General features: G+C 39.9%; 1 protein-coding gene across 1 annotated transcript in view; it reads left to right on the top strand.

Moving 5' to 3' along the window:
- Positions 1 to 16,213, top strand: part of LOC119731230 (coiled-coil domain-containing protein 33-like) — a 33,930-nt gene extending 17,717 nt beyond the window's left edge. The window contains exons 14-23 of the mRNA XM_038204318.1: positions 449 to 691; positions 7,763 to 7,929; positions 8,786 to 8,909; positions 10,555 to 10,684; positions 11,320 to 11,408; positions 12,274 to 12,457; positions 13,071 to 13,162; positions 13,529 to 13,615; positions 14,420 to 14,545; positions 15,360 to 16,213. Of these exons, the coding sequence (XP_038060246.1) occupies positions 449 to 691; positions 7,763 to 7,929; positions 8,786 to 8,909; positions 10,555 to 10,684; positions 11,320 to 11,408; positions 12,274 to 12,457; positions 13,071 to 13,162; positions 13,529 to 13,615; positions 14,420 to 14,545; positions 15,360 to 15,431 (1,314 nt within the window). The 3' untranslated portion in view covers positions 15,432 to 16,213. The remainder of the gene's footprint in view (positions 1 to 448; positions 692 to 7,762; positions 7,930 to 8,785; positions 8,910 to 10,554; positions 10,685 to 11,319; positions 11,409 to 12,273; positions 12,458 to 13,070; positions 13,163 to 13,528; positions 13,616 to 14,419; positions 14,546 to 15,359) is intronic.
- Positions 16,214 to 20,391: the final 4,178 nt, after the last annotated feature.

Here is a 20,391-nt window from a genome sequence, read left to right as displayed (position 1 = left end):
TTTCCGCAGCGATGAACAAGTCTTTCCCAGGAGAGTTGGGGGAGACAACTGGGATGGACACTTGAACGCATTGCCGACAACGCCTGACGCTCACGTGAAGAAACCGCAGATTTGTGCGCACTCAGAACAAAATTAGTCGTGCGTACCTCGCGCCAAAAACGAATGAACCAGTACGCGCAAGGGGTGTTTCTCTTCAAGTGGAACTATGCCAAGTTGTTATGAAACATCAACTGTTTGTGTGCGGAGTCAACTCCTGTTGTTCACTTTGAGGGAAGTTGACTTTGGCGGTGATTTTTTTTTACCGGAAGTTTTTTAAGGCGAATTTAACAAGAAGTGTTTCGATTGTATGCTCGAATTTCCTCTTACACTTGAATCTCAAGTGCAATGTTAAGTTATAGTCAGCGCACCAGCCGGGTTAACAATGGATAACACTGAACTTGACCAACAGAAACCAGACTCCTTGGCGACGTCCAGTGATCTCGACATTCTGCCAAGCTTGCCAACATTCTACGAGCACGAGCTGAAGACTCCCGAACCGTCGTTTCAGCCTTCGTCAGTGGTTCCGTCGCCAACTCCAACACCCCAGCCAGACCCCCAGCCAGACCCCCAGCCGGACCCCCTACCAATGGTAGCACACACCCCACTCCCGGTGCCTCTGTACCCACCCAGGCAAAATGCAAGAAGATTTGTGGTAAGTTTGCACTTTGACCTTAAAAGTCCTATAAGACTTGTGAATTAGACTGGTTACCTGTCACTGACTGATTGTCACTTGTGAATTAGACTGGTTACCTGTCACTGACTGATTGTCACTTGTGAATTAGACTGGTTACCTATCTCACTGACTGACCGTCACTTGTGAATTAGACTGGTTACCTATCTCACTGACCGACTGTCACTTTTGAATTAGACTGGTTACCTATCTCACTGACTGACTGTCACTTGTGAATTAGACTGGTTACCTATCTCACTGACCGACTGTCACTTTTGAATTAGACTGGTTACCTATCTCACTGACTGACTGTCACTTGTGAATTAGACTGGTTTCCTACCTCACTGACTTGACTGTCACTTGTAAATTAGACTGGTTACCTATCTCACTGACTGACTTGCAGTGCTAATTAGTCTGGCGCTGCTTGTTTTATTTACTTTCATAATACATGTGTAGGCAACAAGTCAAGTCTCCATGCAAATGGCAAAACAGGATTTTTAATTGCCGTCACGTTACCACTGCAGCTTATTCTATGACCTTTTGGCCATTCTAGATCAATTGAATAGAATTTTGCACTCTTGAACCAGCTTTACTCAGCTCACGATCTGTGGATAATTCTGCAGGTTGTGGGCTCGAGTCCAGCCTGGTGCATATGTGTCTTTGGGCAAGGCACTTTGTCACTCATTGCTTCTCCCCACCCAGGAGTAAAGGGGTACCCGTGAGGGGCAGAGATGGTTATTGAGGTTGATTTTAGCTACTTTGCACCAAAACGGCAGCATGGAGCTGTGTACTCCCCAGGGAGCTGAAATGGTCGTTGGACTGTTTTATTGGCCCATTGAGCAGGGTAATAATGATGTAGCACCTTGAGCACCACAGCTCGTTAACCGCAAGCCTGTATTTTTCATTAGGCTATTGGACATGCATGGCTGGACAGACGACCGATGATTTAATGCCCATTAATATTGATTGGACTTTTGAACAGAGCAATTAGGCAAATATCATTATGATGTAAAGTCCATTAATGACGGGTATTGTGCCCTTGACAGTGATTGGTTGATCACGTTCCCTGTCAAAGGAATATATAATAAAAGAAAATAAAGGCATATTGGATCATTTGATTTATCCGAAAAGTAACCTGGCGAATTATTATCAAAATGCTTCTTTGGATTACAGATCGTACTGGTACTAAACAGTCTGTGAAATTATTCCATCTGGCTTGCTGTCATTTAGAAGAAAATCAAGAAATATTGATGATTTCCAACGATCAGTCAGTTGACTGATCGTTGGAAATCAAGTTAAATTGACAAAATCATGTTTCTTGATCAAAAGGTTGAGCATGATTTTCACTGTTTTTCTTAGAAAGTGTTATATCCACTGAGCTGAAACTTCAACAGGTTCGGTTTTGAACATTCTTCTTTGGATTTTGAGTGGTGTTATTATTGGAAACGAACAAAATGCATGAAAAGCAAATGATCATATATCCCTTTAAAACTGTTTGGTATTTTTTTTGTAATTTTTTTATTTTATTGTATTTTATGTTTGTATGTGTGTGTGTATGAAAACACATATCTACATATCCACCACAGCATGTGCAGTTGGCGCAAAAAATAACAGCCAATCGCAGTAGTTAATTGATAAATTGTTACAGTTACAAATGAATTCTATAATTTGTGGTTACTACAATATGTCTAAAAAAATGTAGCAGTCAATCGATCAATATTGACAATACTAGCACCCTCTTTTTGCAAAACTTATCTATAGAATCTGAAGGGTGTAGTAAATACTTTACACAATGGTCTTCGTCCCATCTCATTTGGACACCCCAGTCCAGAGATTCAGCTAATTAAATGAAAGGACTTGAATTCCAAGTCAGGCCACTTGGTATCTAACAAAAGGCATTCTCATACCAAGAAGGTGAAGAAAGTGGCTCAAACAGATTTGGACAGTCTTTACAAGCTTTGCCGTAACTTTTAAACAAAAGGTCCAAATCACACAGAACAAAACACCTGTCAAGGGTAAAGAAACACTCTATCATCTCATGGTAATTTTTTGTTCAAATTCTTTTTTTTTAGTTTCCTCAAATTTTTTTTTGTTAGACTGCTACATTTTGTTAAGACACCCTGTAATTTCCCTTAAGAATTCTTTTCTTAATAATCATAATTGATATTTATATAAAACTTTTAAATGCAGTGAAATCTTGATAAGTCAAACTCTGAAAACTCAGAACAACTGTTAAGTCAAACAAAGAACCATGGCCTTCAAAGATTTACAACCCTGCTTAACTCAAAACTCGACTTAAGTCAAACTTTGAACCTGTTCCCTTGAGGTTTGACTGATCAAGATTTCACTGTTTGTAAGATCAAAGCGCTTAACATAATTATTACCCCTGATCATTGGGCCAGTGCAACATTCCAAAGACAATATCAGCTCCCTGGGGAGTATACAGCTTCATGCTGCAAATTCGGTCGGTCAGCCGGGTGCATAGAGGACTACAGGCTGGCTCTCTGGGACCAGCACTAATTGAATTTACGTTTTACTTTTTAATGTTTTATGTTAAAAACAACATTGTCAGCAATTTCATTCAATCTTCAGAAAAACCTTTTTAAATAATAATAACTTTTATTTATTGATGGTAGCCATATCACCTCAAGCCTGATTTTCAATGGGCTATCATTAATAAAAATGGGATATACAAGAATTAAAGACATTAAGAAAATATAATTAGCATGGGGAAAACACTCAAAAATCACTTTATAAATTGACAAAATTTTAAGTACAATTATGAGTTGAAAAAAATATATATAAAAGCTGTTTAAAATTTGTTGAAACAGAATAAAATCATGTATCGTCACTGATACAAATCAAACACCAACAAATTGTTTTAGCAGAAAATTAGAAAATATGTGAGAGTCACATTTATTAAACAATAACCCTGCCAAAATTGATTTGTGAGAAATGCAATTTACAAAATGACCGCAGTAGTGCTATACCATATGTGAAACTGAAAAGAACGGACCTTTGTATATATGTATACATATATGTAATTGCATACGTGCTGTAGCTTCCATGCCACTGTGGCGTTGCCTAGCAACGTTCAAGCTGTTCTGGTTGACTGGACCTGACCCTGGCCTACCCAGACGACTGTTTACTGCTTATTGTATTCCAGACATGGAATAGCAGTTGACAACATTCCACACTGAACCCATGGCCCAAAATTGGCTGCAGTTAATTTGGCACTCTATGGTTTTGGCCATTCAACAGTTCCGTCGTTCAGTGAATACATCGAGTTAATTGTTTCCGATGGCTGTACGTTAGGACATGTCATAGAATAGTTGAGCGTTTATACCACGAACGGAATTTATTTCACATTACCATCAAAAGGACATCACTGTCGACAGTGACTGATTTCATCTGTTAGTTTTGTCAACCTGATGGATCGGAGTTATTTCTTGTTCATGTCGATGTCTAGAACTTGATGAATTGTGTTTGGTGAACAGTACGTCATAATTTGACAAATACATGTAGTTGGCGTCACCGTGTATGTGGTTAATTCCTACAAACAAAATTGACATCAAGAGTTTAAAAAACTGCAAAGCGCACCACCAACTCTGGAAAATAAGCGGCTCAGAAATGGGAACACAGACTGCATTTGCAAATTTTCTCTGTGAGCTCCACCATTCTCATCTGGATAATTAATTTCCGGCCGACGTTCTGACTTGAACCAACTGAACAAACGCTCCTGTTTTGGGTTTTTTTCTGCTCGTCTCGTAAGAAACTTGGATGATTGTTGTGGATTGTGATTATGTGCAACCAAACGGATCTTGCACGATACTGGTTGTGTTTTTCCGACTTTGCTGCGTTGTAAAAGGAATATATTTTGTCCAAAGTGAAATATGGCCGTTGCGTACTACAGACCGTTTACGTCAGATGTAAGTTAAAATGCATACATTTACAAAGAATTTTGATATGGGTACAAATACATGTACTTTAGACTTAGAGTTTCACTTCAAAACAAGTTCATTATATTAACTTGTTCGTCTAACGCATTGGCACCTTTTTGTTATTATTATTAAACAAAAAGAATCAGTTAGCCATGGGAAAAATGCAAGCACTACATAAGTGGCTTCTCGGAAAGATTTCCATATACGAAGTTCACTCAACACCCTGGTACACACCCTATGAGATTGGACTGAAAAATTCTAAGTGTTTTCTAAGAAAATGCTTGTATTTTCTCACTGCTCAAATTGACTTTGATGACATGAAATTGCTATCTGGGGGCTTGTTAGTCAATACAGAGGAAAATTAGTGAACTTTGTATATATGCATGGAGCTATAAAACACAGCTCCATGGTATATGGAAATCTTTCCTAATATGCATACAGTTTCAAAGAATTATGTTATAGGTACAAATACATGTACTTTAGAGTTTCACTTCAAAACAAGTTCATTATATTAACTTGTTCGTCTAACGCATTGGCACCTTTTTATTATTATTATTAAACAAAACGAATCAGTTAGCCGTGGGAAAAATGCAAGCACTATATAAGTGGCTTCTCAGCAACCCCCACACATCTGAAGCATCGGCGAACAAAACAAAAACCATCAAGACAGCACATGTATTTTATGTCTAATTTAGAACTTGCGAAATAACCCACAGAATTGGAAGAAACAAATACTTATGCTTTTCGTTTGTATTTTAACATTCATGCCATATCGAATCTCATCTTGTCGTTTTTTTACAAGCTGTATTCAGTGTTTCAACTTTTTGTGCAAACCACTGATTGTGTGAAGATTTGTTCTGATAAATTGATGAAGAAACAGATATATATGTACACCATCAAATCTGTTTTACGTAGCGTAAGGCTGAAATATTGCTGAGACAGTAAAATTGAACATTTCTGTAAAACAACACAGATAAAATGGGGAACAGCAATTTAAAAAAATCAAGTTCTTAAAGTTTGACGGAAAATCTCGGCATAGCCACGTTCTGTCCTCAATGTCTGATGCATAATTGATGCAGCACAAATCAAGTTCCGGTGTGCAATGAATGGGGAACTAACCGAGAAAGATTAGCGAACAAAGTCCGTTCCTCCATTATTGTGTGCTGTATTGATCTGTTAGTGTTGTATGAATGGATGGCTCTATACCGCAGTGTTAGTGTAGGTACAGTGTCTTGCATTGGTAAACACCCACTATGCACTATCTTCAAGGCAACATTTGCAAAAATAAAAAAAACAGAGCGACCAAATTATTATGAAACACCTTTCTTGACTGTAAGTGAATAATAGTCTCAAGCATCCTGTGAAATCACGGCACCTGGTGTGCTGTCATTTTCAAGAAGAGCGGAATTTTTGTATCAATTTCCAACGATGGTCGGCCGACCGTCATTGGAAAAAAAATTGAGTTTTTAAAAAAAAATAATGCCCCCAAATTACAGCACACAAAACTTCAAACAAGTCAGTGTGACAATCATTTGCTATCATTTGCGATTGCAAACTAAACTAAATTCAGTCAATTATGGGCACTATTTTGGGGGAAAAAAACTTCTTTTGTTTCTCGCGAATGTTTGGTCCTAACCATCTTGAGGAGCAGTGTTTTTGCAGGATGCTTGATCCTATTATTTATTTACAATCAAGTAGGATATTTCATGATATTTTGGCAGTTTCATTTTTTATTGTTTGCAAATGGTGCCCATTATACAAATGTTGAGTGGCTCAGAGTGGAATGGGAGGAATATTATCGCAAAGTAAAATCTGGACTTTTTAAAGTCCACATTTTACCGAGCGATAATATTCCTCCAATTTCACATTGTGAAGCCACTCGAGATTTGTTTATATAACTGACATTAAGATCCTTGTCACTTCGATTTACAGTTAAAATGAACTTCTATTTCAATACAAAATTGGTGGGAAATGTATTTCTCCCTTCCAAACCACCCCTTCACGAAATGTTTGAACCCAACTCTGTAGCTACTGGCTCTTGGGAACAATACGCGCTTTTCTCAACACTCAACGCACACACTGGCATGCATTTGCTCACAAATACCGCGCCATGGAACAAGAACAATCCTAACTGTTGAGTAGTAAATCCCATTCACCACGGGCGAATGGGACTTTTTGAGCCCCGGCGTGAATGGGAGCGATAATGAACGTGATGGGATGTGAGTTCCACCAATCAAATGACAAGGATCTGTAGGCCTATGTCAGTTATATAATACATGTACCTTTTCATTCAGGCTTCGAAAAATTTCTGGACAGCATTTTTCTGTGTGTTTAGTTTTTTTTTTAATGTTCATCCTTTAACACTGTAACACCAGAAGTTGCCCTGCCTATTACTTGCGGCCAGAACCGCCTGGCGTTGTATAGTTTTATGGATGCTTCAGCGAATAAACACAATGTAATACAATGCACGACGGGCATTGATGGGTTAAAATTATGTGTGGGCAATTCCCGGAAGCGTACTGTCCGTGACAGAGCCAATTAACCATGATATCTAATTAATGATTCAGAGAAATGATCCAAAACTCCTAGTCTGTAATCTTCTTGGCCTTTGCTAGATGAATGATGGATGTACAGTATGCAACAAATATTTTTTCAGGTTTATTCACTGAGCTCTTAAAAGCTCTGTCATGGACATTACGTAGCTCTGAAATAACCCCTGAATGATGTTTTGGATGTAGAGGGTGAGTAAAGAAAAACGAAACCCAAATGTCGGGACAATTGTTTTAGTGAAGTTCTGCATGTAGTACTTGCAAAATCTAGGATATGAAAGCCCAATTCATAAGCTTTCTTTTAGTACAAGAATCATTCAAATCACTCATGTCCTTTTCAAGTTACAGAGCTGGCTTATCAATCTCCTACAGTCAAAAGCATAGCTGTATCAAGTTTCGTAACAATCACAGCCAGTCAATCCTGCTTTATGAAGTCAGGGAGCACTCAACTGTTAAAAAAACAGTCACTTGATTTATTTTTGACTGCTGGGCTGGCCTTGTTGCAAGTGACAGCCAGAGAGGGAGGGTTTTAATAAACATTAAATTCTCGTTTGAATGAACAGACTATGGATGATGACGACCTCCCTACCCACAATGCAATGCGGGACCTGCTGCCATCGTCCAGACACCGCAACCCGCCCACGAGGCATTCTGATAACGGCCTGATCCCGACGCGTCTCCCGCCCAGTCCGGATCCGTACCGATACAAAGACCGAAAACCAAAACCCAAGTAAGTCTCAGTTAACGATTTTTTGTTTCATGCTTAATGCATATAGGATCATTTGCTTTTCATGCATTTTGTTCGTTTCCGATAATAACACCACTCGAAATCCAAAGAAGAATGTTCAAAAACTTTCATACCTGTTGAATTCTCAGCTAGGCGGATATTACAGTTTTCAAGAAAACACTGAAAAACCATGCACTTAACTTTCTGATCACGAAACACGATTTCGTCTATAGCACTCTTTATTTCCAAAAAAATCTGTCAGTTGACTGATCGATGGAAATCACCTACATGTCTTGATTTCTTGTAAATGACAGCAAGCCAGATGGAGTAATTTCACCTGGTGTTTAGTACCAGTACGATCTTTAAGCCAAGTAAGCTTTTTGATAATAATTTGGTAGATTACTTTTGGGATAAATACAAATAATCCCGTGTGCCTTTAAATATCATTTGCATATTTGTCATAATTTCGTGAAATGGACTGATTTAAGGGTCAGTAGTTTATAGCAGACATCGTTCCACTGAGCTGTTCAATGTTCTGGGTCCATTAATGCTGGAAAAACACCCAAAAAACGTTGTTCATTTAAACGTCAGAGTGCAGCTCACTGAATCTGTCATGCATACATGGGTCACAGGGCGTGCCTGATATGTCGTGGGAAAAAATTGCATTCAAGTCCAGCCTGGGGTTGCGGTGCGTGTGCCCTTGAGCAAGGCACTTTGTCACTCATTGCTTCTCCCCACCCAGGAGTAAATGGGTACCTGTGAGGGCAGATGGCACATGTTCAACTTAACCGGTTTGTCTTTTAATCTGTATTATTAATATTTTTTGATGATTGTTTTTTTGTCTTTCTTGTACCAACAGTTCAGCACCGACAGAGAATGACAAGTATTCACTGAGTCTGATGGACGCCCAGCAGAAGGAGATTTCGAGTTACCGCGAGGCTCTGAACAGGATGGGAGAAGAGATTGTGCGATTGCAGGAACATGTAAGCAATTCAATCAAATACGTTTTCATTAACCAACGAGGGCGCAGTCACAACGTGCTTTTGGGAAGTATAAACACATGTGTATGTGAGACTATTGAGGTAGCGTTACTTAAACTGCAATCAAATGTTTACAGCTCAGTGGATGTACATTTTTGAGAAGACATAGGATACTTATTCACAATTGTTCAAGTCTCACAAACTGAGCTCAATGCTAAAGCCCAAAAAAGTGTGCCAGCGGACACACTATTTTGAAACCACCTTCAATGGTTGTTTTCTTCCAAACAATAGCATTTTGGACAGATTAATTTCACAGGGTTTTTGATACCAGTCCTATCTTCACTTTTAGCAAGGTTTCTGTCATTAAAATCGGTAGGTTCGTTCCCGGGTAATTCCCAGTGTTCCAACATGCTTTGAAAGATGTACACAAGTGGATAGCAAGTTTTGTCAAAATGTAGAACTTTTTGTGTTTCGTAGACTCAACTTGCGTTGTTAATTATCTAGAGAATTATGGCTGTTGTCTTACAATATTGCCTCTTAGTTTGTGCATCATTTTTGTCACTATATATTTCTGGTTTCCGTTTCTAAAAAAAGGGGGTAATGGCGATTGAAATGTACTCTACTCATCAGGGGCCAATTTAATGGCTCTGCTGATAATAGCAAAAATCCCTGCAGTAGCAGAAATTTCCGTGCTTATGGTAAGCGTATTTCACGGGTCAGCAAGGAATTTTTACTTCTGTGCGCATGCGTACATCCAGTAACTAAAGATTCCGTGCTTACAGGGTTAGCACAGCATGTTTCTGCTGTTAGCAGAACCATGAAATTTGGCCCAGTTGTCCTCATAGCTTTGCAACATAACAAAAATTGTTAGCTTATGAAGTGTTTTAGAAATCCAATATTATCGAACTTGAGTTTAATTGTTCGCAGCCGCCAAGGCGAACGCTTCATTATTTACCGCCTTTGTGTAGACAGAGGTATCAAGGTCGCTTGTTGCTACGACAACAGGCAATTTGAGACGCAGCAGCTGTTGCCACGGTAACCGTAATGGACACACAAAAGATTCGCTAATTAAGAAACGTTTGCTGCAGAGGAAGAATCTTAGAAACTAATCATAGCTGTTTATTAAAAATGGGGAATATTATAAAACCGTCATACAGATCCTTGTCGTTTGATTGGTGGAACTCATATCACGTGATATTCATTATTGCTCCCATTTACACCGGCGTTCTAAAAGTCCCATTTGCCCATGGTCAATGGGATTTACTATTCAACAGTTAGGATCATCCTTTTTCCATGGGGCGGTATTTGTGTGCAAATGCATGCTGGTTTGCGCGTTGAGAGAGCGCGTAGCACATATTGTTCCCAAGAGCCAGCGCTACAGAGTTGGGTTCAACATTTCTTGCAGGGGTGGTTTGGAAGAGAGAAATACATTTCCCACCTCCCCCCCCCCCCCCCTCCAAATGTGCCGAGATGAAGAACGCAACCTATTGATCGGTAGTGTCCTTGATCGTCCACTTTGAATAGCGCCCCCTATCGTAAGATGGTGTCCAGCCCCTCCAGTCCCCCCCCCCTCCAAATTTAATGTGGTGTAGCGATGCTCCTGAAATTATGTAGTATTGATTCAATTTTAAAAATGTTTTGTGTTTAGATTGGCCGGTTGGAAGGGGACAATAGCAAGCTACGTCAGCGCATCAACATGCACGAAGATGCTTCAAGGGCAATGGTGACGAACGATGACCTGGATGACGTTACCAAAGCAGAACTTCTGGAGAAGTATGGTGAGTGTCGGACTGGTATTTAAGTCTTGAAAACCTTGAGATTTTGAGTCGTTTGGATTAGGTCCGAGTCATGAGTCAGGAATGTCGTGTCCAAATTCACTCAGGGGCCGCGGAATGCTTTTCAAACTGGGGGGCAACACCAAAAAGGGGCACTTGCTCAGAAAAAGGGGCAACTTCCGTCGGTGTGAAAGTGGAGGAAAAGAATATGGTCGCGTTCATTTTGCTATAAACCTATATGACAAGGAACAAATTATGAATATGTTGTCCATCTTGCTCTTTGTGTTTCTTTTACCTAATTATGTAGAGACCATTTTTTGTTATCGTGAGAGGGGCACTGTTGCTTTTAATGGCCAGTTCAGTAACCATTTCATTTGCGTGAAGAGCACTATTACTGTTTAGGTGCCAGTTTTCCACTTGAGAGGGGGCATTTTAATGTTGCAAACGGGGTTTTTCTAATTGTGCTTTCGAGGGGCAGTTTTTGCCTTGACTCGACTTTGCCTTGTGGAATGGAACATTCCATCCGTCACCGAATGAAACTATTCTTACCGTTGCACTCACAAACATTCATTGTTTGTATACGAGTCTCTGGATCTTCTTTGCAAGGGGAAAGTTATCATTTTGTCTTTGTTTCACAGTGGTCGTACGGCAGAAGTTGGCGAGGCAAGTGGCCGAGACCACCAACTACCGAGACCAGGTCCTGAAACTGCAAAATGATATGATTAAGGTAAGCGATTTCCATCATATCAACAATCTCAAAGCACATTACAATCATTCCCCGATATCAGCGCAGCGGCAGCCGATATCAGCGCAGCGGCAGCCGATATCAGCGCACATTCGGTCCTCTACCCTCACAGGTACCCATTTATACTCCTGGGTGGAGACTGGAGAGAGGCCATTGTAGTTAGGGCAACCAAACTCTTCCAGACTCTCTTGTCCGCCATGGCCGTAGTGATGTCATCGACGTGCTGGCTAACATTATTGCATGCAGTGTCGACGTAGTTGAGGGGTCTCCTCCCTCTGTTGGGGCAAGGCAATCTCCAGCAGATGAGGTCGGAGACAACTTGCTCTTTGGCTCTGTAGCAGTGGCCGGCAAAGCGGGCTCGGCGTTGTGCCACTGTAGTTGAGATAGGTGGGATGCTGCCGTGTATTTCCGTCTTTGTCTTATGTTCCTTAGGGGAAATATTTGCGCTCTCATGAGGAGGCGAGTGTAGGTGCCATCTAGTCTCTGTTTGAGCTGCTCTTACTGTGTCTTGCCCAAGGGCACAAACACCATGTTCCTGGCAGGGTTCAAACTCATGCAACATTTTATCACAAGTTTTTTAATCAACCGCAAAGGGAAACTAACTAGGTGCATTATTTAATAATGTTAAAGTTGAACAAAGAAAATTGACTTGAGCGGGGTTTGAACCTGCGACCTCCGGATTGCCGTTCCAGTGCTCTACCAACTGAGCTATCCAGCCCTATGTTGGCGGTTCCCAAGTTTGTCAGTGTCTTCGTTCAAGGGCGCTAGTCAAGAGCCGTAAACCCACGCCATGTAGCCAGGGATCACGTCCAACGTAACAACGCTAGCTTCTTATTTTTAATGACAGCAAAACGACCGTGAGCAGCTGTATCTCAGTCAGAAAGATGCGCAAGCAGCGCATTCAAACGCCTTACAGGACAAACAGACTAAGATCAAGAAACTGGAGAGAACGTGTCGCGAACAGGAGAAAGCCCTGGAGAAGATGGAGAAGCTTCTCATGAGTAAACGACCCATGAATGCCAAACAAGAAGGTAGGCAAAAAATCATATCGAGAGCCAGATTATGATTATGATTAGTAAGTAAGATTTGAGGCTTTGCATGGTGGAGATACTAAATAATGAAAGGTTTGCGGAAACACCATGTGCGAATAATTTCTCAACTAAGAGAATGGTTCTGAAAAGAACCAGAGGTATAAACTCGAAGTACCAGTCAGTATGCTCTGACCGTCTTCAGGAGAGTGCCTAAACTCTAAGAAAGGGTATTATTATTTATTTATTTCTGGTAATGAAACCAAGGATTCCTCAAAAGCACCCTCAGCACTGTAGCTCACAAGCCCGAAGAAACCTGTAGAGAGAAGACAGTGAGAAGAAAGTACAGTTTTAGAGGCGGGAGGAAAACGCCAGAAGAATATTCTGGGGGAAAACCCACGGAATCAGGTAGGGACTGAAAACCCAATCCACATGTGGACCAGGACAGGAATCGAACCCGGGCCGTTGTCGTGGCAGACATGGAAAGAAACAAGGCACCAAGTTATGCCATAAGTTGTTGTGAAAATGGCGGACTAGCGCACCGTGCAACTTTTGTGAATGTGTCCTAATTAGGATGTTACCATACACGTCGTCCGTTTTGTTTTGTGAATTGTAGACGCCAGGAGAAACGAGGTTGATCTCATCGCAGCCGAAAACGCCAGACTGAAGGCGCAAATAGAACAAATCCGAGTGGATTCTGCCAATAAGGTATGTAGGTACCAGCAGATCCCCCCCCCCCCCCCCGGCCCCACCCCCACACCAAGTTTCAGCTCAGTGGATACTATGAGATACGTTTTACAGAGAAATGTATGCACAATTTTTGGGTCTCGTAACTGGATTCCATTGCTAACGCATGTAAAAAAGTATGCCCGCTGGCACATTTTCTTTAACTACCTTCAATGATTGTTTTCTTCCGATGACACCATTTCAGGCGGAATAATTTCACAGGGTATTTGGTACCAGTCCTATCTTCAATTTGAGGAAGGAATTTCTTGTTAAATTGGTCGATGCGTTATCGGGTCGTTACAAATGTCCCTACGTGCCTTTAAACGTTAAATTGGATTTTTTTTACAGACATCCAGGAACAACGACGCAGAGAAAATGATGATGCAACTTCAGCTGGAGAAAGCCAAAAGCAGAGTACAGTCACTGGAGAGAGAGGTATGATTAAAGGTGCACTTTCGAGAGATTGCAACCTTTTGGGCTCAAAAATGCATTCACCACGTAATGATAATAGTTCGGAAGATCATTAAAAAGTAGAACAGGAACGTTCACACAACTGTACCTTGGAAATGCGCTGTTTTCGTGTAATTGTCACGCAAAGGAATTGCGGGGTACAAAATTTTGGTTCTAAAAATTGAGCCGTTGGATGCTAGTCTTCATTCCAGAAGTTGCCTCAAAGGCGAGTGTAGGATCGCCGTGTGTGTAAGTTTGAAACCAGCGTGGTACCTGATGTCACACAGTGGGTTTTTAATACTTGATATGCATTTTATGCGGCACCAGTCTTATGTTGACAGTTGGCTCAAATATTTGAAAGTTTTACTGCTGGAAATAAGTCTAGCATCAGATGCACACAAAAAACAGGTTCTCCAAAATTGTCTCTGTTATGTAAGACATTATGTGGATTTTCTTTTACCTAGAACCTAGAATATGGCAAGTAAACGATATGAAACACTTAAGTTTGGCAATGTTGTTAGATGTGGTTGTGGGTAATTCCAGCGTTAGGAAAGAAAGTGTAATGTCTGTGACAGAACCAATTAACCATGATATCTAGTTAATGATTCAGAGAAATGATCCAAAACTCCTAGTCTGTAATCTCCTTGACCATTACTAGATGATGGATGTGTAAGATTTGAAAATTACATTTTCAGGTTTATTCACTGAGCCCTTTAAAAGCTCGGTCAAGAATATTAGTAATTACATTGACTTCATCTTAATATCTTAATTTCAATTTTATTTTGGCAGCTTATGGAGAAAGCGCGCGAGTGGGGCAAGCAGAAGGAATCGCTACGCTTACGCATGGGCGAACAACATCAAAGTTACAGCCAGAGGGCGCTACCACCGTTACGCGACAGAGGATACAACCATTACGTGAGTCTTCACAACTCAATATCATAGTGATCATTCATCTTCAATCAAATGTGACTTTAGCTCATTTTTAAAAAAAAAACTTTAAAAAAGCATTAAAGGGAATATACATCATTTGCTTTTGCTGTAATTTTCAGAAATGGATGGAATTGGGGGGTTGGAAATATATAGCAAATATAATTACACTGACTTTTTTGAGGTTTTGGGTTCGAAAATGCTATAAAAACCAAGAAAAACAATCATTTTCCTGTAGTCTGGTTCCCTGACTCCATATAAGAAGAAACAGAGCAGTTTACATACATTGGGGAATTGTAAGGTCAGGGAACCAGTCTAGCTGGCTTGTACCCGTTCATAGGTGTGTAATCGATTGCAAACAAGTGCAATGGTTAATTGGGGCCAGTATTTGAAAAAAAGCCAGTTTTTTCCAACGCTGGTCGGCTGACCAGCGTTGGAAATTGATACAAAAATACCACTTTTCTTGAAAATGACAGTATACCAGGTGCCATGATTTTACAGGATGCTTTACACTGTCATTCACTAACAGTCCAGCAAGGTATTTCAAAATGATTTAGTATTTTTATTTTTTGATGTTTGCAAATGTTGTATTTTCCCTTTAAACTCCTCATGGGGAACTGCGTTCCCCATGCTATTTTCGAGATTCACCTCGAATAATTGATTTTTTTTTTTTTCCCATTGCTACTTTCCTGGCCATATTTTAGTTGTCTGCTCAAAAATGAACAACCCTTGTATTGCTAGGAGAAAATATCAGTTTAAAAACAAAAATCTATATATTTTTTTCATTTTTGTCTCCGTTTAGAGCGATGACGAAATGGACCGCGGTTACAGAGGTTTGCACCAGCATTCGCCCATCTCACACCCATACTTCTGATGGGCAGTCCCCTTGGTAATGAGCACCCTAAAAGCTGATAGGTACTTCACATGACTGGAAGCGAAGACAATTTTAAATCAGGAAATAGTCACTGTGAAATTTGCTAGACTTGAAAACTTAAAGCGAAATCTTGAGATGACGTCACAAACCCGCGTTTGTGTTCGCGCCGAGTATGACCGGGCCCTTAGTCTGCACCTAGATACTAGAAAGGTTTTCCCACATGACAGTCGGTTAGTCAGTCAGTTAGTGCGAAAGCTAGGCTGGCTCTCGGGGACCAGCACGACATTTGAAATATAACTTCAGAATTATGGAAATAATACAAACATTTATATCAGTGTAAATGATCAAACTTGCCTTAATTTTAGAATAGCCAGAAAAAAATATCTCTTTTGTTCCATGTTTGACGAACAATTATGCAAAAATATCTAACTTTTTTTCTTGTTTAACATTTGAGGTACAAACCTCTATTCTTTTTTGGTTAAAATATTTTCAGCTTCAAACCGTCTCATCCATTAATTTTCGTCTTCAGTAAACATAGACTGTATAGTGTACATACATAGAGCCATCAGATATTTAATTTATTTTGTGAAGTTTAGCGCCTTACACTTTTTTACTTTTTAGATCATTCACACTAGTTAAATGCTTTGAATGTCATTTTTTGTGTCAAAATTTCGTATTTCATCAACATTTTGATATAATTTGACTTTTTTTTAACAATGCTGCATTCACTTTTAGTATATTAAATGAAAGCACATTTTTTTGTCATGCACTATAAAAAAAAATTCAAAGTAGAGAAAAAAATGTTAATGAAGTGCCTTGTAACGTTAAGATTAAAGCGTTACTTTATTGGCAATTGGCATGTCTTGTCAGAAAACTGGACAAATTCTTAAAATTATCAAAATAATTTGGTCAGAAAACTGCCTTAAAAAACAGTCGAATTCAAATTTGATTTTCTTTTAACTATAAGATGTGCCTTATGGTCTATATCTCATTGGTGGCCACTTCGAATGCCCTTTTTAGGTTTCATTCAACTTTTCTGGTTGACCAAGTGTCCAAAGTGTGGCCCTTGAACCGACCGCGAGAACTCTCCCTCTATAAGATAAGCAATTCTAAACTCATCAGTCCAATGGGAATTACAAACCTGTTAGTGATGGTTTATTAACTCTGTGCACAAGTGCGCCCTCAACGGTAAGAGAGGGAGAGTTGGGCAGACCACTTGTAGAGACATTTGAACGCATTGCTGACAACGCCTGACGCTCACGCGAAGACGCAATGGCTTTGTGTACACTCAGAATAAAATTAGTGGTGCGTACTTCACGCCGTACGCACGCCAACCTGTACGCACACGTGGTGTGTCCCTCTCATGGGGCTTTTAAAGGTATAGTCCATCATTTGTGATTTGTGCATTTTGTTTGTTTGAAACAACAAAAGTGCTCAAAATCTAAAGAAGAGTGCTGAACAACTAACCTGATGAAGTTTCAGCTCAGCTTCAGCTGAATATTTCGAGAAAAACAACATGCTAGGATCTCAATTTTTAATCAAAAGTTGCTGAATCATGTTTTGGGCCTCAATTCAGCGTCCGAGACACGTTCTCACTGAGCCGATTGCAGCTACCGATCCGACGAATTATAGCAACCGCGCACGCGTGTGCTTCGTGTCAACGTTTGCTCGCACTTCGCCGAATAAAAAAATGAACTACTAACGGAAATTTCCAACGGTGCTTCTTAAGACGCACCGTTGGCAAGGCCTTCTTTCGTTGATTTCTTCAAAATGAAAGCTTGCCAGAAAGAATAATTTCACAGGGAGTTTAGTCCCCTTACTTTCTTTCAACCGAGTATGTTTTTCAACAATAATTACGCCAGTTACTTTTTGGATAGCTGCAAATGATGGACTCTGGCTTTAAAAGCGGTCCTATAGTGCCCTCTATTGTGCATGACACAGAGTCAACACATGGATAGAAGTGGAAGGCAATTTATAACGGAAGAGTTGTAGAAATTTTACTGAAAGTAAAGCGCATTGGCATTAAGAACATTAGAAATATTAGAATGGAGAAAAACATGAACAACTTTCTAGTTGTTGCCCTTTTAACTTTTGACCGCGAAGCTATTTGTTCTAGTTCTGCACCTGGAATATCTGCAGAAGTTTAACTTACTTCAGAAAATGAAAGTGTGATGAAATGTACATTTGTAACATTCCAATTTTCCACTAATAGTTCATCATTATGGACAAATTTTCATCTTCGAATGAACAATATGTACAACGTTGTATATGTCGGAAAAATGTTATAAATTATGTTGACATGATTCACAATGTAAATTATGTTCATAATATTATTGATACAAAATGTAATTGTATTTTCAATCGAATGTGACTTATTTTGTGCAATAAACATCTATTAAATCTGAAAATAATTTACCAGACGGTTCAATTTTAACTAGTTTTTGTTTATGCCCAATAGTCACCCAAAATATCAGTATAGGTGAACAGTCTAATTCACAAGTGACAGTCAGTCAGTGAGATAGGTAACCAGTCTAATTCACGAGTGACAGTCAGTCAGTGAGGTAGGTAACCAGTCTAATTCACAAGTGACAGTCAGTCAGTGAGGTAGGTAACCAGTCTAATTCACAAGTGACAGTCAGTCAGTGAGATAGGTAACCAGTCTAATTCACAAGTGACAGTCAGTCAGTGAGATAGGTAACCAGTCTAATTCACAAGTGACAATCAGTCAGTGAGATAGGTAACCAGTCTAATTCACAAGTGACAATCAGTCAGTGAGATAGGTAACCAGTCTGATTCACAAGTGACAATCAGTCAGTGAGATAGGTAACCAGTCTAATTCACAAGTGACAATCAGTCAGTGAGATAGGTAACCAGTCTAATTCACAAGTGACAATCAGTCAGTGAGATAGGTAACCAGTCTAATTCACAAGTGACAATCAGTCAGTGAGGTAGGTAACCAGTCTAATTCACAAGTGACAATCAGTCAGTGAGATAGGTAACCAGTCTAATTCACAAGTGACAGTCAGTCAGTGAGATAGGTAACCAGTCAGTCAAAAATTCAGCACAAATTCAGCTGTTTGCACTTTGGATAAAGTGGTGCATCTCCAAGGTATGTTGGATCATTTGGGAAAGAATGTTGCATCCTGACGCCACTTTTTTCATCAGATATTATCTCAATGAAGGTCAGTCATTGCAAAAATGTTGAAAAGACCAGACAGGGCTCTGGAGTGCTCTGAAACGTGCAAAACTAAATCAGGCCAACTTTACTCACTCTTTAGCCAGCAAATTTCTCCAAAAATTCCACTGGGGCAAAGAAAATGTCCTCAGTATTTCACCAACCAAGTTAACAGACTCAATTCAATTTTTAATTAAATTAAAGGAGACTTTTCTTCAATATTTTGCACATGAGAGGGAAGTCAAGTGATTCCAAAATGGGGCTAAAGACTAGACTGGTACATGTCCAACCATGGTCCAACTATTTGAAAAGACTGACCTCTTCATTCAGTGTCAATAGTCTGGTGGCTGACTATGGAGAGATGTGTAGTGAATTGAGACTAGTTCCCGCTTCATGCCACATGTTTCTTAAATTCTTTTGGCATGGTTGATTGATGCAGTACTGAAGCGGTGTTGGACTGGTTGTATTAGGTGCCAGTCTATTTTCTTGTTTTGCATGTTTTCAATATCTTAAGTTTTGGGACTCTCATACACAGTATTCAGAGTCCAAAATTTTCGGACTATGAAAAGACATGAATCTGGGACTGAGAAACATTTCCAATTTTGTTAGGAAATACTTTGAAAATGATCTGACTCTCCATAGACTTTGGAAGTGGCGTCTGGATTCTACACTCTTTTCATTGCTTTTTGTGAATTTTCATGAAAGAACATTTTGCAAACAAAATCTTCAGTTAAAACAGACATTTTATTTTCTTCTGACTGTAGGCCCACATAGAAGTTGCACATAAACCCTAACTAAGTACTGGACCAAGTCCGTCAACATCCATCAATCACACTGCTTCCAATGCATGCTTTGCTTTAGGCCTCCAGGCCCAAGTCCATCATACTCCATCAATATTTAGTCAAGCCAGGCCTGCAGGACCAAGTCCCCCGAAATCCACCAAAATGGGGGGATGGATTTTGATGGAGTTGGGGAGGTTAGTGTTAACAAAGAATCTATTGAATGAGAGGTTTTCAAATCGTGACCTAGCAAATAAGCAAACAATTTGAAATGTAACGAAAACCAAAACATTTCTGTGAATACATCTTGGAAGCCAAGTCGATATGAGACAATGAGAATAGACTTTGACTGTCTTGTGGGAAATAAAACACGTAAGATTCCTAACGAAAGATGAAATATCTTTGCATAACGTCATATATTTACAGCTGTACATTATATGGTTACGTTGTTTTTACACGCAGACTAAATCTACTCAATTCATTTTTTTAGAAGCTTAGGCCAAGTTCGGGCAAGGACCATTAGTCGACTAGTGGTTGATTTGTGTTGTACCTTACGCCTGCGCAGTAATAGCAACGTGCGAACGTCTCTAGTCAAACGCTGGTCAAAATGTCATCGCAAAACTTCTGGATCCTGGCTCTCTGCTAGCGTTATGAATGCGCGCCGCTATTGGTTACCAGTGCAGCAACCAACCCCAGTAGGCTGGTTCCAAATAGTCGACTAGCGTAGTCAACCACCGTTGACTAGACAGAGTTCGGGCAAACGTTAGTTAACCATTGGTCAACTATAGTCCTTGCGCGAACTTGGCCTTATCTGATGTTTTTCTAAAGACTGTTTACCAATCTGTGAGCATGTTCCGATGAGGACCATTAGTTGAGTAGTGGTTGATTAGTGACGTAACTTACGTCTGCACCCTTATTAAAGTAACACCCGATCATCTCTTGTTAAACCTGTTAGGGCCAGATCTTGCACTGTGATCAACATGATATCGAAAACACTGACTAGCAA

This window comes from Patiria miniata, unplaced genomic scaffold, assembly GCF_015706575.1.
Source record: "Patiria miniata isolate m_02_andy unplaced genomic scaffold, ASM1570657v1 HiC_scaffold_23, whole genome shotgun sequence".
NCBI lineage: Eukaryota > Metazoa > Echinodermata > Asteroidea > Valvatida > Asterinidae > Patiria > Patiria miniata.
Note: the sequence above shows the minus strand (reverse complement) of the source record. Positions and strands in the feature narration are given on the sequence as shown.